This window comes from Anser cygnoides, chromosome 11 (assembly GCF_040182565.1).
Source record: "Anser cygnoides isolate HZ-2024a breed goose chromosome 11, Taihu_goose_T2T_genome, whole genome shotgun sequence".
Classification (NCBI taxonomy): domain Eukaryota; kingdom Metazoa; phylum Chordata; class Aves; order Anseriformes; family Anatidae; genus Anser; species Anser cygnoides.
In genome coordinates, this window is record NC_089883.1 from 7,011,462 (window position 1) to 7,029,102 (window position 17,641).

General features: G+C 43.1%; 1 protein-coding gene across 7 annotated transcripts in view; it reads right to left on the reverse strand.

The window, feature by feature from the left end:
• Positions 1-1,856: 1,856 nt before the first annotated feature.
• The window catches only part of SV2B (synaptic vesicle glycoprotein 2B), a 62,916-nt gene continuing 47,131 nt past the window's right edge, over positions 1,857-17,641 (reverse strand). For 5 of the 7 annotated variants that reach the window (XM_048072003.2, XM_048072005.2, XM_048072002.2 and 2 more), the window contains 7 exons: positions 15,414-15,524; positions 14,218-14,306; positions 13,288-13,452; positions 10,918-11,051; positions 9,779-9,979; positions 7,648-7,807; positions 1,857-6,686 (listed from right to left, as the gene is read on the reverse strand). In XM_048072003.2, the coding sequence (XP_047927960.1) occupies positions 6,503-6,686; positions 7,648-7,807; positions 9,779-9,979; positions 10,918-11,051; positions 13,288-13,452; positions 14,218-14,306; positions 15,414-15,524 (1,044 nt within the window). In that variant the 3' untranslated portion in view covers positions 1,857-6,502. Of the gene's footprint in view, positions 6,687-7,647; positions 7,808-9,778; positions 9,980-10,917; positions 11,052-13,287; positions 13,453-14,217; positions 14,307-15,413; positions 15,525-16,096; positions 16,236-16,685; positions 16,766-17,641 lie in introns of those variants that run through there. The other 2 variants (XM_048072007.2, XM_048072008.2) reach the window with 2 other exon arrangements.

Genomic DNA, 17,641 nt, shown 5'->3' on the forward strand with positions numbered 1-17,641 from the left:
AATTAATATCTATAGCGCACTCAAAATGTAAAACTTAGGTACAAGCCCCAAACCTTATCATGGGTCAAGGATGCTGCGAGTTCCTCAGTTCCCACTGAAAAGAGTCAAAAGAAAAGAAAACAAAACAAAAAACTGCTGCAATCTCTTTGGTTATCTTTCTTTGCGTTTTATAAATCAGCTTACAAAAAAAGAAAAAAAAAAAAAGAAAAAAAAAAAGTGATCTGAGAGCTACAGACTGAACTGATATCAGCCACAAAGCTGTAGGAGTGTTTGCACATCAGCAGGGTGCTCAGCCTGCAGCAGTTTCTGCCCCAAACTGGAAATTCGGGACTCCAATGCCCAGCACCAATTGCCCGGCCAAGTGGTTGACTTTTGAGTGAGTGTGAAGTCAAACTGCCAAATTGTGTTTCCTCTTGAAAAGTCTCGAAACCAGTAAAGTTCTGAGATGTGGGAGCATTGACAAAATAATGGTCTAGGTTACCATACACCAACTCAAGTCACATTCCCAATATCCCAATTCACAATTCAAACATCACTCAGACCTACTGGATTTAGTTGCTGCTGAAAATGCCATCATTTCCAGCCTTTTTCCTCCACCAGGTAACCTTCTCTGACAACTTGGCTGAACCTGCACATCCAGGGAATCTGGGTCATTTATTGGTGGCTACGGGAATCTGTGCCTGAAACTCCACCTGGTGAGGAACACGAGATGGTCAAGGTAAAATCATCAGTATGGAAAAACAGCAACACAGATTTACAAAGCTTTTCTTATCGTCTAGTCTATCCCATGTTATCTCAGGCAACTGTGCCACATAATCCTGTTCTTAAATTCCCCGGGTCCTACTTTAAAACTAGTCTTTTTTTTTTTTTTTTTAACCTCCGTTTTTTTAACCTCCTCTCTCAGAAACCTTGTCTGCCCATTCAAATATGGGATTTTCCTGCTTAATGAGATTGCAGCCTTACACACAGAATGTCAGATAGCCTGGAGTAAGGACCACACAGAAGCACCTCTGAGGCTTTAGGTACAAATCTCTGACCTTTATTTAACAGCCTGCTTCTTCTAAGAAAATTATTTTTGACGGTGGTTGCTAACACACAGCTTTCTGTATAAAAGCAGAATACACACAAGGGACTTATGAGCTGTAGACACTGTAGCTCTGTACTCTGTAGCCAGACATGGGTATTGCAAAATTCCCAGCTGGCACCTCCCGAAGACCAGTCCCTACCAGCTGCTGGCTGTGGCCCACCCAGTAAGACCCCAGCGCAGATGGGTCCTATGGCATCTGCGTGAAAGCAAGCTGAGGAAAAATGCCTGGTTTCATCTCCTGATGACTGGTGAACCTTCATGATTCCTTTATTATATTTCCAATATCTTACAGCTGTTTAACTTTTGTTTGAATATTAGCTTTAGCATGTTGCATGTGTAGTGCAAGCGAGGAGAGAACTGGGCACTGAAGGACTTAACCTTTCTGCACCTAAATATCTTACCAACAAGCCTGAAGAGAGCATTCTATGTCAAACGGTGTATGTAGCTACAAGAAACAACATTTTTATTGGGCATGTTCCTGTTGCAAAGCTTTCTGTTTCTACATGGCACTTAAAAATACGTTATGCTTTCTTCACCAGAAATTTTTTCAGGCTATAAAGTTTCTTATGTAATGCATTAGGAAACGCACAGTGTGATAATGCAGTAGTAGAAGGGAGTCTTAATTGAGATGGGATGGTGTGAGATAGCAAGGATGCACACATTGCAAACATCAGAGGAAGTCCCCACATTTTCAGAGTACAAAGTCATCCACAGTAGCACTTGTAAAAGGACTCAAAGTGCACATTAAACACAAACACTGCAGGAGCCATTCTTTTTCTTCCAGCTTTTTAATGTGACAGGGAGAACAAAAACAAAGTCCATTGGAACAGCTGCAATTTCCAGTGACAACCAGACACAGATCAAATTTAAAAAAAAAAAAAGTTTCAAATGAAGAGGAACCAAGGAACCAAGGGATTGGAATTGGCTATCTCACACACGCAGCCGACAGAACACCTAAATGAAACATTTCATTAAATGCACGACACTGGGTGTTATTTACAGGGGAACTTGCAGTGTGTGAACATTTATACAGCTCTAGCATTACACACAGCAAAGAAATTTCTTTCATTTTGTTTCCTTCACAGTTTCCAGGCTTGATTCTTCCTAAAAGCAGCATTGGCTAATATGAGGGTGAGAAACCAAGGGAGAAACTTGATGGAAATATAATACATGGGGCTCGAATCTACATAAACCTAAAAACATACTCTCAGGTTTTATGTGCCCTTTGGAGAGTCAAAGGACATAAGCAAGGACAGAAATGGACCTAGGACGTCCTTAACAGTGTCAGAGTATACTCTGTTGTTGGAAGTCTCAAAGCAGGACCTAGAAGAGACCTTCAGACCTGCAGAACGCTCAGCTCCATACAGCTTTGCTCTGTGCACATGTGTGAACCCAGCCCAGGGACCAGACAGCTCCTAGGCTCAGGGAATGTCCTCACTGCACCTTTCCCCTGTCACCAAAGGACATCAGCTGCTGGACTTCTCCCCAGAGTGCAGAACATCTGGCTCTGGGCTTGGGTTTTCCTAGAGTGACCCTTTTCTTAGTCCAAAAAATCCACAAACCGCCATTTATAAATTGCACAGTATTTCTGAGAGACGAGGATGATATGGGCAAGCAGGGGGTCACCCCACCCAGCCCCGAGCAACAGCCACCACCAGCAGGATGTGGCAGAACGAAATGTGATAGCAGAAGCAGTGCTGCACAACCAAAGTTTGGGAAAAATAGTACAACAACCCCTTAAATCAACGGGACCATAAGGAGGCAGAACGCTTATTGTCATACCACTGGTCTTTTACAACAGTAACAGTGCTTTCTGTTCCTCTAAAAATCTGTTTCTGCGTGCTCAGGAACCCAGCAATGAACTGCTCCAGCAACCCCGTTACTCCGCTGTATGGATGAAGACACCAAGACCCAGCAGGCCGGTTTGGGTTCCCTACACCCATCTCTCCCATGCCACAAAGTCCCCGGTGGAGTGGCTGGACTGGCGTGCCACATATGCATGAAGAGCTCCAACTGTCCTCTACAGGAGGTTTTTGGGATTTAAGGCAAGTCCCCTGTCTTGGTCCTCTGTGCCTTCATTGCCAAAAAGTTCATGAATCCGAGGAAATGGTGCTCAGCGAGGATTGTTATTGGGCTGTGATCAGCAGTTTTCCTCTTCTCTGCGGATGATCCAGTAATAGCAGAACTCCAAGACACGGAGACTGTTCACTGTGGCAAGTGTAGGCGGGGGGAACTATTGGAGGAGGCCTACTAGCACTTGCAGCGCAGCTACGATGCTGATTTTACAGCAGAAATGAAGCTGAGCCGTCAGAGGAGGTGCCCGATGAGAAACCTCCCCATGCACGGTGCTTCGGTGCCCCGTGGCTTGGGCTCGGCCTAGCTGGTAGCACACAGCCTGAAACTCGGAGCCAAATCAGAACTGAGTGGCCACAGATGTTCACTGTTTCTTGTAACTGGGAGTAATGGGAACCCTGGGCGATTAGTTTGAATTCAGACAGCTGACGCGTAGGTGTCTAAGGCTAGCTTATGTGGTTTCCCCTCAGCTTTTCATTTCGTCCTTCTCTGTTGTCCTTGCCAGGCCCTGGTGTACCAGCTGCAGTGTGTGTTTGCGCTTATGTATCTGGTCATGAACTCCCTGGTCAAAAGCAGGGATAGAAACACTGTCAAGCCCCATACCCATTGTCCCCTAGCTCCGAAGTGACCGACCCATGCATTTTAGGGGTACAGTTACATGGGTAGCCAGGGTGACGCTGACTGCCAGATCCTATTGCTCTTTACCTTGCCCCAGCCAATCTCTCGGACGTGAGGTTTACCAGGCAGACCCTGTGAAGGACCCATTCTGCAAAGAAGAAAGTTTCCTAAGATTGGATAACATTTCCTGACGTTACCTTACCATTTCTATCGCCTTAAGACCTCAATTTCTTCTTTTTAAGGAAACCAATGGTGAAGTTTTGCAAAATAAGTGATGCCATTTTGGTAACTGTGCAATGTCAATGGAGAACACAAACAATCAGGTTTGCTGTCAGAGCACCGGATAGGGATGTAACTAAGAGTGCCCCATGGAATAAATAAAGATAAGTTCGGGCTCCACAGAACAGCAAAATAGAATAGTCCAGACCATGAAACAAACCTTTTTTCCCTGTAAATACAATGACTTAATGGGCATTCACAACCCCACAGAAAGAATGAAACATAAAGACCATGGTGATCTTTTGTGTTGAAACACATATTTAGCTGCTTTTTACCATGCAAAGGGATCAGACATTCTTAGAGAAAAAACACATTCTGGGCTGTGATTCTCAACAGAAGCTGTGAACCACTGCCAAAGGACATAATTACATTCACTCCTACCTCAGCGAAGGAACCTTGCTGTTTTGAAGACAAATCAGAAAAAAGGCCCTAAGCTACCCATAAAATGAGAAATGAGGCATAATAAGCCGCGCTATTAAAGCCGCTTGTGATTTTATCAATTTCATAAACCTCAGAGTAAATCTATAAAAATCCCAAATAGCCCATTGTAGTCTAGCTGCTCTTTAAGTGCTTATCCCCAGCCAACACAGTGACGAAAGTGATGCTGTTTAGACACTTTTGTCTCATCGGCAAGGGTTTGCTTCTTGTGATCTCACCATACTTTGTGTCTTTCATCTGTCCTCTGCAGTGGTGCTGACACCGACTGCCACAGCTGTGCGGGGCTGGCCCTGGTGTGAGCTGTGGGTGTATTTGACTGCCTCTGTGCAGCTGAAGGCAGAGGTGGTAGATTTCAGTCCTGCTGGATTTCAGCCTAGCACTGCTTGATTTATTTTCTTAAAAAAAAAAAAAAAAAGGAACCAACGAAAAGTAAAAAGGTCACTAGCAAAAGTACAAAATAACTTATAACTTTTAATGTCAGAAAATATCACGGTGAGACAAATTCCCTGCATTATGTGACCATTTCTACTCAATTCTGGTCTATGGCTGAGCTTGTCGAATGGGTCTAATTAGCACTATCTAGGTATTAATATGTGTTATTTAACAGTATACATTTCATTCCTGCTTCCCAAGAAAATATATCCAAAAATACACAGCTCACTTTGCTTTCAGGTGCAACAGAACTGAAGTTGTACAATAAAAAGAGCATATGAAATTCAAAAAGAGTCTTTACAGGATATCAAACTTAACTGTCCCACTTAATGGAGAATTTAATGTTCTGTACAGTGAAAGCTTGCTGTGTGCATTCCCCATGTAGCAAATTAAATGGCTATACGTAACTGTGCTTACAGTGTTTCGATGAGACCCAAATATGTAAGAAAATGAAGCATCATATTCTTTAACTAATATGGCTAAAATGCTGGTAAATTCTCTGTTAACGTACTCTAGGTATTAGACAAAAAGTCCTCTATTTACACTGGATTATATGTACACATTTGGTTTGTGGAATGCTCCAACATCATATCAATTTCTCCTCCATGAAAGTTTGTAGGAAAAAGATCTTTATCATCATAGAAATATATACTCCCAGTCATCAATACATTTAAATATTTGGTGTCTGGTATAAAGAATGATGTGTCACTAAGTTGGTCATAGCTCCAGATAAACTTGAATTAGTGGTAATAGTTTTTAGTGCCTCTCTTAACATCTTTTAAATAGTGCAGAAATTAAAAATTATAAATTTCACTAGCTGATCACTTCAATATGTGCACATACATTTGCAAGTAAGTGTAAATACGTCTATAGATATAAAATTATGTATATATTTCTCTCCCAGACCAAGAAGGTGCCTAGTGATTCTTTATGCCCAAGTGAAGACAGTAAGGGGCTTTGAGATACTGAGTCTTCTAAGAGAGCTGAGCACCCACTCTCAAATCCTCCAGAAACCAGGATTCTCATTTTTTTTTCAAGTTGTAACCCCCAAATCAAGACAGCTAAGGTCATTGGTCACATTTATAGCTCTTGCTCCTGTTGCTGGATCTGACCTATGGTAGGTTTGTTACCTGCCTGCCATTTGGGTGCCTTTTGTGTCTGAGCACAGCTTATTTGAATTGCCAGGGAGTGCTCGGCAAGGCAGGCAGGCTGTCACAGCTCAGCTCAGGATCTGCTCACACCCCCGCAGGCACATGCACGCACAAAGCCCCTGTTCGTGTCTTGTGTCGCTACACAGGGATGGAGAGGGAAAGGACAGGCTCCCAGTGTAGGCAGGATTAAACCCAAACAGCAAAGCTCTGCAGAGTGTGTGAAGTAGCTGCATGCACCAATCATGGCTGTAAAAGGGTCAGATACTAAGGGGCTTCATTTTATCCCTTTGGGCTCTTTCGCCTCTGCTCCCTCTCTTTGAGGTATCGACAAAACGGAATAGAAAAGGACATTTTGATTTTTCCAAACATGGCTCTTTTTTCTTCTTCTTCTACGTCCACCCCTGGCCCCCCTGGCCTCGGTTGCTCACATCAGGACCTGGTCTCGAGTCTCTGGCAGGCGCAAAGCGAGCAGGCCACCTCCAACCAGAGCAGACGAAGCCAGAAGGATGGGAACCACCTTGGTTATCCCTACAAAGGAGGCAAAGATCGAGTTCCCCAGGATGGCACCAAACTTGCAAAGCCCATTGAGGATGCCGAAGGCTGTTGCCCTGTGGGGAAGAGAAGCAGAAAGCAATGGTTAGGAGGGATCTTCTTGGCATAACTACAGAAGATCTGGATGGATTATTTTGTGAATGCTCTTATGTTGCCTAGGCTACGCTCCCAGCAAGTAAGCCAGCCAGAATAGATAGTAAATAAATAGTTATCACTGTTCTGCATGTCTGTCTGTATGAGGTAAATGTCTGTGTGTACTCGTTTTTCTTCATCTTAACTTCTCCCTAGCTCTTGAGTTGCCCACTCTGACAGCCTTTGCCCTTCCCAAGGAAAACAGGACCCAAGCTGCTCTAGAATTTCTCAAAGCCCTTCCAAGCACTGGCTGAGGTGGGTTGTCACCAGAGCAACAGCCAGGTCTCTCCCTCTAACCCTGCTTCACCCAGCAGCTCAAAGCATGCTGTCTTCATAGCACAGTCTTTCCCCTTCACTTCTGGCTCTCCCCAACAGCTTGGAAAAGGAAAAAAAAAAAATAAAAGAAAAAAAAAAAGGTTTATAATGATGCTGGCAGGAAAGATCTCATCTGCAGCTCATTCTCCCAAAGTTTCCAATGCTACCTCATCTCCCAGATCATTCTGTGCACGTGGTTGTCTCTGTTGTGGAGGGAAAGGCTGTTGTGGTGATGAGCTAAGATGAGAAGCTGGAGGACACAGTCTGAAGAGCCAGACCTCATGCACATACTCAGAAATGATGTGCTCTCTATAATTTATCTGCCTATAATCTCCATACCACCCCCGCAACTCCCTGAGTACAAGCCATGGTGCGTGCAGAATTATGCTTGCAAATGTCTATGCTGATCCAGTATAGCCTCAGGACTACCAGGCCACTAAGGCCTGCTTAAAATAAAAATAATACAACTCCCCCATCAACGTGTCTAGAGTGAGCATTGGCCTTTGCTATCAGGAAAAGAGAGGCCAGAGTCAGAGGGCCAAGAATGGAGAGGAAGAAGACTCTGAGCACCTCTTATCCGTGGGGTAGAGCTCCACGGTGATCACGTCCAGGGCGTTCCAGGCGGCAATGCTGGCCCCGCAGAAGAGGCACTGCCAGCCGATCATCGCCGACTCGCTGTTGCCGAAAAAGAGGAAGAAGCAGCACACTGCAGAGATCAACATCGAGCCACCTGCGGGGGAACCAGGAGAAAAATGTTGGCACCAACTTCCCTCATCCGTGGCTGGGCTGCCACAGTGTTGATAAAGATGGCTTCTAAGTGACAGTGCTTCACCCCGAAATGAATGAAATCTGCAAAAATCCAAAAATACCGTGATGCTGCCTATCTGTCTCTGTGTGATGCTGGAAACCAGCCTGAAAATGTTCTCAATAACCATCTGATCATGCTGATATTCCTGCTCTACGGAGAGGCTGAAGACAGGCTTTTCCAGGCAGATTTCCAGCACCTCAGACTTCCAGATGGACCCAGGAAGAGTAGAGGCAAGTAAACATGAAAGCCAACAAGGAGGAAGAATCGTTGTGAAGGTTTTTCAACTTGAGTTTTGAGTGAAGAGCTAGAGCAATTCACATCTTATTGAAATCACTTGACACATTTCTAGACTCAATTAGGATAATTTACAGCCGATTGTAAGAAGCACTTGAGGTCTCTTTTAATTATAAGAACATCATTAGATTTCATGGCACATTTGCACAGGAGCTATAATTTTTTGAACACCACTGAGGGAGAAAGTGAGAGCATTCATGCTCAGTTAGCCACAGTTCAGATTCAGGAATATTAATGGCTACATCAGAGCCTTCTTCCCCAGTTGGGAATTTTCACCTGAAAGAAGCAATTTTGCAAAATCAAAATCTCTTTCACCGGAAAGTTCTGCTGCTGCTGAAATATCTCCATTTACCACCAGGAAACCAAAGATTTTTTTTGTTTGTTTGTTTGAGGTTTTTTAAATCAGTTTGACACCAACCGAAATGATTTGGATGCTGAACTGGAACTGAAATGCTTCATTTTGTATATTTAGTTGTATTTTGCCACTGTGATGTTCTGCTTATGGAAAGCTACCATGCAGGACCCCTGCCCACTTCTTCTCCATGGCCAAACCACATCCCTCTCTGTGCAGTGCAGATATTTCCTCTGCTGCAGAGGTACAGTGCAGCATCAGGGTCACCGTGTGTGCCCCAGATCTGACATTCAGCACAGGAGAGGATTTAGTGGAACATGATAAAACTGAACTGAAGTCCCAGTGAGGCACATAACACAAAAGAGAAATTCAGTTTTCACGTTAAGCTGACCAGAAATAATATGTTCAGCAGAGTGATACGGGTGGGATGCCAGAAGGCCGTTTCAATTGGAAATTCCATAGTGAAACGTTTCAGCATGTCGTTACCAATTTTTGTCCTGTACTTTTCATTCTGCAGAAGAAATAAGCACTTAGGTTTCCAGCTGTCATCTCAATTCCAGATGAAAATGCTGAAATGCTGACATGTCTGCAGGGTGGACAACCTGATTCTCATTCAGCTTTAATTTATTTCCCACAGACCCACTCGTTTGTTTGGGTCTTTTCTAAATTCACTATATAAAGGTTCATTTTGCCCTCCAAGTGTAAATTCCTGACACACTGATGGGATCATCTTCCTTACCTTTACCTGTCTGACAGTGAAGCTCAGCTAACTAAGCTTCTGTCTGTTCCCAGAAGAGAGAAACAGGTGAGATACTCAAGAGAGTGTCTCATCCCTGATTTTACTAAGCTCACTTGTCTATCCCTTGAGGCATGACTCCACAGTACCTGGCAAGAGAGGAAGGTCTGCACCCTGGAGCAAGCAACACCAGAAATTCCCAAAGTAATCAGAAGTTGTTAAGGTGATAACTTAGTCCCATATGTCTAATGGGTGGCATCTTGCTTGGATGTGACATGGGCAATTAATCTACCATATGTTTCCTGAAGCTGTTTTTAAAATCATCTGAAGATCAGAAACCTCAAAGATGGATCTCCTGGGCTGTCAAACAGCTACAGAAAGTAATGTTTGTGATTTTTCATCACTACAAGCAAAACGTGTCATTTATTTATACAGAACGCTGTGGAAGACAGCATCAACTGCACAGCACCAGGTGGTCCTGCTTCAGCACAGACCCCTACAGACCACTCACCGATCATCTTTATCCTCCCTATTTTGTCCATGAGCAATGCAGAGATGATGTTACCCGGCAGCACGGACAGGCTGCCCAGGAAGCTGACCAGATAGATCAGGAAATCATTGTCCTCCTCGAAGTCCAGGTGGCAGCCTTCCTTCTCCTTCAGAAACGTGCTGTTTATGAGCCTGCAGTTGATGAATTTGTGTTCGTAGAGATCTGCAAGAGGAAGAGGCAAAGTCTTGATCCTGCTTTACTGATGTCCTTTCATACAGCAAGGAGCCAGGATCAAAATCAACTTAAAGGTCTCAGAGATGCTTCTCACTGAATGAAAACAGTCAGGGAGTTTTTATTTTAGTGGCAAATTCTACCTGCATGCCTGATAGCTGGTGGCATATTTTATTTGTTGAATGACCTGAACCAGTATCCCCATGCCACATGGATGGGGCAAAGCAGACTCTCACTTTCATGGCATTATGGTTTATTCTCCATTAGAATAGAAATTAAAATCTTTTGCAGGACAAATTAATGAATATTTTATTATCTGTAATTATCAAACCAAAAGCTGAATATGAATTAAAATAGAGAACTATAAAATATATTTTAAGCTAAATTCATTGGATTGAGCTTTTAAACTGCTAGGCATTTTGCCACTACTTTAATGTGCCGAGGCCTGAGCACAGACTTTTGCATTTCCTCTGCAGTAGCAAATGAGACCGGGAGCCATGTAGTTAAAAACACTGGGAGCGACCTGGAGCATCCTTCCAAATGTAGCAACAGAAACACAGAATTAAGCAAGAAACAGGACCTGAACCACAGATGGGAGCAGCCTCAGCCCTCGGGGCAATGCTAGTGGAGGCACACTTTTTTTTTTTTTTTTGGCAGGCTGATGCCTACATGGGAAGCTAAACTCAGTTAGTGAGAAAAGAAATATGTCTAGCTAAACCATAAGGCAAAAGCACCACCATAACCCCAGCCAACCAGCCATAAAGGTAAGATAGCAGCCAGTCCTTTAGCCTGCCTTCACCCTCTTTTTTCCATCACCACTCTCATTAGCCAGCGCACACACACACACAGATCCCTATCATCCTTCCTCCCAGAATCTGATAAAATGGCTCCTAATTACAGGGCTGAAACCATATCAGGAATCCCATTACCAGTGTTATAAAAGACAGTAGAGATGATGGTGCAGTTTTCAAAGAAGGTCTCACTGGACGTCACGTCTTCAAAGTAGCATTCCTCAAACAACGAGTCCTCAAATCTCACTTCTTTGAATTTCATGCCGATAAATCTGTGGGGCAGGAAGCAGAAGTTTGTACTTTGAGGTATTTCCTACATTATATAACATGCAATGTTTGTTTCAAGAGACAGCATTGCTGATAATTTCTAGGGTCATTTACGGAAAAGGTTTTGCTTAAATGCGTAACTGATCTTCCAACAAAATGCTTTTGTACTTTATTAGGAAAGACATTTTTAAAGAGATGGATCTTATGGAATTTCTGGCAGTTTTTCTATTCCTCAGAGTAGTCACAAAAAAGAAAATGTGCTTTTAAAACCGAGTGGACACGAATCCTCTCATTTTAAATGCTAGCCCATCCAAAGAAGACAGTCTCACCCAGTGCATGGCATTTTCCTTGGCAGTTGACCTTCCTGACTTCTTTATTCTGCCCCTTCCTCAAGCAGAAATAAAAACAGACATTATCAGGAGCCCATTTGGCCATTTGGTGAAAGGTTTCTGACAGCTGTTTAAACTCAAAGTGATTTTTAAAGCAAAACTGCTGTAAGCTTTCTAGAGGGAGCAGGGAGATTATGGGTACTGCTTGTAACCATCTCTGTTCGAGGGTTGTTGCATATCGTGTAAAGAAAACAGATTACTCTAAAAATAATCAACAGTGTCAGATGATTGATTTCTCCTCTGATGGGAAGCTTGACATGTCTGACCTGCCTGCCTGAAGGATGACACAATATTGATTTACCTGTGAGATTTTGCAGGGACACTGGGAAGATGTATTAGTTAATGCACAGACATGCTTGGAAGATCTAAGAGGTACTAAGTGCAAGCATTATCGCTCTAGCTGAGGACGCCACAACTGTCACCAAATAAAAAGGCTTACTAACATATGCCCAGAAACATAATTGAACTGAGCACTTACAAGACAGGCTAACATGATGGCTATTTACACCATTAAGTGAACACTGCAGGGCTTCTTAACCGAGACTACAAACAGATATTATTAATGCTCAGAATATAACAAGAAGACTACTCAAGTCTTTTGCATCGTGTAGAAGGTCTCACAGGTTACAGCAACACTTCAGCTGTTCTGCATTTGCCCAGTAATAGCCTATGATGTATTTACTCACAAAGGCTGTTAGAAGTCCTTTGCCTGCAGTTTGCTTTCTTAACATCTGTCTTTAAAAGAGTCACGCAGCCATGGCCTGGTGTTCAGTGGAGTTTTAACTTACAGTCAAGGGCTAGAGGGAAAACGGAGCTATAAATCACAAGATATGCTTTGGACGTTGCTGGAATGTAGCTTAATCAAGTTTGAGTTATTAAACTGGAGACGACAAAGGCAGGAGTGTAGTGATACACATCACAGTTCTACATGTTCATCCTGGAAGGTGCTGAGCATCCTCACTTCCAGTTGAAGAATGAAATAATAAATCATTTTGTAACAGTGAATGCCCTGTATGATCCCCCCATAGTGCAAGAAGCTGGAGTAACAACACCCTGTCTAGGCCCTCTGGGGCAATGGGATCACCATAAAGTTTACAAAGGGGTATTTTCCCACCCATTATATTGGGATTTAGAAAAGTGAAAATGTCCTGCTACAAATCACTAGGATTTATACTGCTGCGGAGCTTACAGTGGTTGAGGTCAGGCTGGATACAGAAGAAAAACCTAGGCCCAGCCCAAAAAGAAGAAAGGGAGGGAAGCTATAATGTTCTCCTAGAGTACCTTCTCTGACTTCAGAGCACTGAAAGAGAAGATGGCACATTGTGGGGAGATGCTGGCCGGCACACCAGTGCAACTGGCCGTGGCACTGCTCACGCTAATGGGCTGCAGGATGGACACTTGGGTAAGTCATACCGAGGCCTTCAGCGCGACACAGCTTTTTATTTTCAAAAAAGACGTTTCAAGTGATGGGCTCTGCTGCCCAGGACCAGTAGATGTCAGTGTGTGCTAAGGAAAGAGAAGTCACGGCTGCATCCCGAGCTGCCCAGCACAGCCCTGTGCCCCCACTGCCCTAATCCCAGTAAGGGTGCTACTGGGAGCAGGACACGTCGGATGCATCCCCTTGGGTATGGAGATGTGAGTGGCTGAGGCAGTGTGTGTGAAAAGCAGGAGAAAAAGGACATTTGCTCTGTGGATAACTAATAAAAAAGAGCTTACCAAAAATTAATTTCAGTTACTCTGCAATCAGGGTTACTTCTTCAAATTGTATGTGTGTTTTGGTGGATGTCATCCCCACATCTGCTCACACCCTCTTCCCTGTCAGCATCAACCGAATCAATTTCTGTTCACTTACTTATCATTTCTGTATTCCCCATTTCTATGGATCTGGTTTTCCAGGGTGAAATTAAAGGTGAAGTGTGACACTTCTTCCTCGTCAAAGATCTTCACTCGGGATTCGTATGCCTCCTCTTGGAGATACCGGATCATGTCGGGGAACCAGACAATAAGGCCATAGTAACTACAGCACAATGGGAGAAACACATTAGGGATACCAGGTCCTAGCACTGAAAATACTGCAGTGCTTTTCCCAAGCATCTACTTCGTAACTTGTAAACCCGTTAAATTCCTAATACAAATGCCTTTCTGAGAGAAATTCTTGCTTAGCTCTGACATAGGAACAAGCAAAATGTCTCCCTACTCTAAAATGCTGCTCTCAGAAGTATGTTGGTCCATTTTTGTTCACTTAAAGCAGGGCAACACATTTAAATTTTACTGACATTGACACCTTAGCTGGAAAATACAACAATGTTCTGTCCTTGCTGCCCAAGAGACCAGCAGAGTGGCAAGAAATTTGGAAGCTTCCTCTGGAAGGTAGATTTCTGCAAGTGTGAGAGTATAGAGGGATTTAGATAAAATTTACTTGTAGATTAGATTCGAGCTAACCTGAATAGTTGTGATTTATACTGATGAACAGTTAGAAGTGGGTAGGTTTTTTTTGGTTTTGTTTTTGTTTTGTGGACAAAATTAAATGAAAGGACTAATGATCAGAAAGTACTACTGTCCTACTGACCAATTCTCAAGTCCTGACTTGTTCAAAGCACCTTGTGTTCACATATAAAGCAATCAGATTGATCAATAGTTCATCAGAGACAAGGCTTAGTACACAAACAATCTTTAAAGTAATACCAGCATTAATATTGAAATTGTTTATTTAAAAGTGTAAATAATTATTCAGACTCTGAGAGCCCTCTAGTTTCTTGAAAATGTTGTAGAAGTGCCTTACCTTAAGGCCATAGTAAACCAAACCACAGCCAGAATCAGTGTGTTCATCCTGTACTGGGCTGTTAAACAATATAGCACGTTGTCCCAGACCTACAAATCCACAAGAAATAATTATCTACAAGGAAATCCTCACAGAGACTTGAAAGATTAATTTCTGAGTGCATCATAAATTTAACGTTGTCAGTAAAAAGGGCTCACTAGGGGAAGGTCAGATGCATGTCTTATATTCAGTATTAGTTCAAATTCATGTTTATAGAGATGAATGGTTTACAGAAAGATCACATATTCAGCTGTGTGCCAGGGTACTTGATCTGAATGCTCTGTAATGAGCTGGAGTGCCTGATGAGGGCTAGCTCAGGTGACACACCATGCTCCTCAGCCTACACCAGTAAATGTGGTTATGAGCCTCTTCTCAGACCCTCTGAAAATTTTGTCTTTTCACATATAAGTATGACCTCAGGAGAGCTTTCAAAACAAGCTCCAAATCTCATTGAAGAGCAAAAATCCAAATTCAGTTGGCACTTTAAGAGGGGTACAATGAACTTGGGTAGGGATGAAGCCAAGCAGAGCAGGATAGAAAACAGGATCTGCTTTTCTTGACCTACTGCAGGAATTACTGACAGAAACATACAGGGACATACTTCCTCATGTTCCTAACTTGCCACATAAATATAGTTTAAACCCACATTGCTAGTAATTAAGAAGGACACTCCTTTACTTTAAGCTCATTCTCCTAGACTAGAATCATCCAACAAGATTTTTCACAAAGTTCTACATGTGTGAAGGGTTAAGTTAGCTGAGGAGATAATGTAAAGCTGTTAGAAACTCAGTCTCAGCAGGAGCAAGGAACAAGCACTCACGAATCCACTGCAGGAGGTAAATTCACTTAGGCTTGGGGGAGAGGAATCGATATCTATCTGCTCTGAAGGAGAGTCAAGTGCTTGGGGCTGTGGCTTTATGCTGCCATTAGCACAGCGTGATTGCCATGCTGGGCACAGGGGCATTTCGGGGCCTGGCTGCCACTGTGGCATCTTTCATGTGCTCACCTCTGTACAGAAAGTTAAATCCAACTACATCTCTTAGCAAGCAGCATCAGGTTTTTGAGTGAGAGGGTTTCAAGATGCAATGACCTGAGGCGATGAGGCACTGGAGCCCCAAGCTCAAAAGCGCCTCTGGGATGTTTTATTTTCTCTTTACCTGTTTGAAAGTGGTCGTGATTCTGACCAGCCACCGCTGGTACCAGGTCCCTGTAGAGCTCTGGATTTCGATAAATTCATCCACTTGCTTTGGAGTTTTGATATAGGAAACCTAAAAAAAATAAAACAACATAAAAAATAATAAAATAAAATAAAAAGAAAGAGAGAGAGAGAGAAAAAAAACAATTTGGACCAAAGTTTACAGAACTGATATTGGGTGGATTTTAAATTCTGCTGTCTTCTGGACAATGTTTCCATGTGATATCCCTTACTATCTTTTTCTTGAAAGTTATCACAACAAAGGGAGTTAATTGATTTATTTACAACATGAGATCTTACTATAGAAAGAAGCCTCCTGCCTGCCCTCCTTCCCTCCATCTTTTCTCTCTCTTTATTTCTCTGCTTCCCTGAAGTATTTGAAGAGCATCACTTCCACTTCAGTCTTTCATGTATTGGTTAATGTACCTATGCTCTACATTACTTCTGCATCCCTTAGATTCCCACTAGGAATTAGGACCAGACAATTACAGTAAAAAATATCTTCACGATCAGCCACTTGCATCTACATCAAACTGTGCCCCAGGATCTCCTTTTCAATCACAAATGGCAGGAGCATTTCTCATTTAGCACCTTTTCATTACCCCTGGCAGAACCTTTGTGACAAATGAACAAGTAGATGGGAACCTTTGCATCTGAAAATGCCTTCGCTGAGCTCACACCATGCAATCTGTTCACTCCACCAAAACAGCCTGAATTTCCAACGTTGAACACCTTAACTGAACTGCTCAAGAAACCTTAAAAACAAGTCTTGGAAAATATTTGCTCAGTAACTTTAAATAAAGGATATGCTCAAGAAAACCATGATCAGTTTGTAAATACAAGGAGGAGGTGAAAATCCGCTGAATAAATTTCTGAGTGTGAATGAGCTCCTTGGCTCAGCTGCAGAGTCTCCGTGTTCCTCTTGCTGGCACCACTTAAATGTCAGCTCTGGGGGCTGTCCTGGTTACAGCTGACTCACCACAAACTGGCAACTTCTGACCTATCAGAAAAACCCAAAATCCGACAGTTTGTAGTACACCAGCCGAACCCATCGTCTGCCTGTGCCAGTGGCTGCCAGTCAACCTCGGTTCAGCCGAGGCTCCGTGCCTGGAGGTGCAATGCTCAGCTCAGCCCAGCCCGTGGTGGTTGGATGGAGCAATGAGCACAACCCGGTGCTGCACGGCTGCTCCTTGGGTCTCCAGCACGGCTCAGACTCTCACAGGGCCTTACTTACAGATATACACATTTTTAAGCCTCTCTCCTCGTGGATAAGCAGCAGACTGGCCAGCCCGATGTGGCATTACAGGAAAGCCAGGTAGGCATTTAGAGATGCTGGGCTCTCTCTCACCTCTGCTAATTCACAGCAGTCTAATGGGCTAAAAATAGCACATGCTCATTAAGGTCTTATTTGAACTGTGTGCAATTGTCAGGTAGGGAAATTAATCTTTTATGTTCTCGAAGGATCATTCCTGAGGGGCATTGTTTCATGACAACTCTTCTGAACAGGGAGCCTGGCTCAAAATTTTGTTCAAAATGATATGTTTTGCATACATACATAACTCCTTTTCTTCCTTCTTTCTACCATTCAAGAGCATGCATCTTCTTATCTTTAAAAGCATAAATCAGGAGCTGTTCCCCAGCTGGCTCACTGGGAGTTCACAACTGAATTACAGCAATTTGCAGCTAACCCCAGCATACACCTTTTACCTGATTTTGCTATAAACCAGGACCCCTGGTGTGACCTTATTTGCAACAGGCAGCCGACTAATGAGTAGTAATCACTCATCTTGCTTTCTCTTGGAGACTTTTAAAGATGGGGAATGAGGCAGATGGAGTTTGGGAAGCTCATTAGAAGGTACATGAGGTTTAATCAGAGTTTGATTAGAAGCCGGAATGGATAAAGGAGTGACTCAGATCTCCCACATGACTAATATCACTCTTACTTGGTTTTAGTCTCTTAGAGCAGACCAATTACGTGTATATGTAATTGGAAAATCGCTGTTCTATACAATGTAGTGGAACATCAGGAATGACTAGTATTCACAGCAATTCAAAGGATTGATTGATTCTTGAAAAAACAGGCTGGCACCTAACTTTAAATACATGAAGTGTAGCTCAGAGCCCTGATGGCTGGGGGTGGTCACACTGAAAGGGAGGCTCCCAAGAAGGAATAAGCTGGTGCTGTGCTGC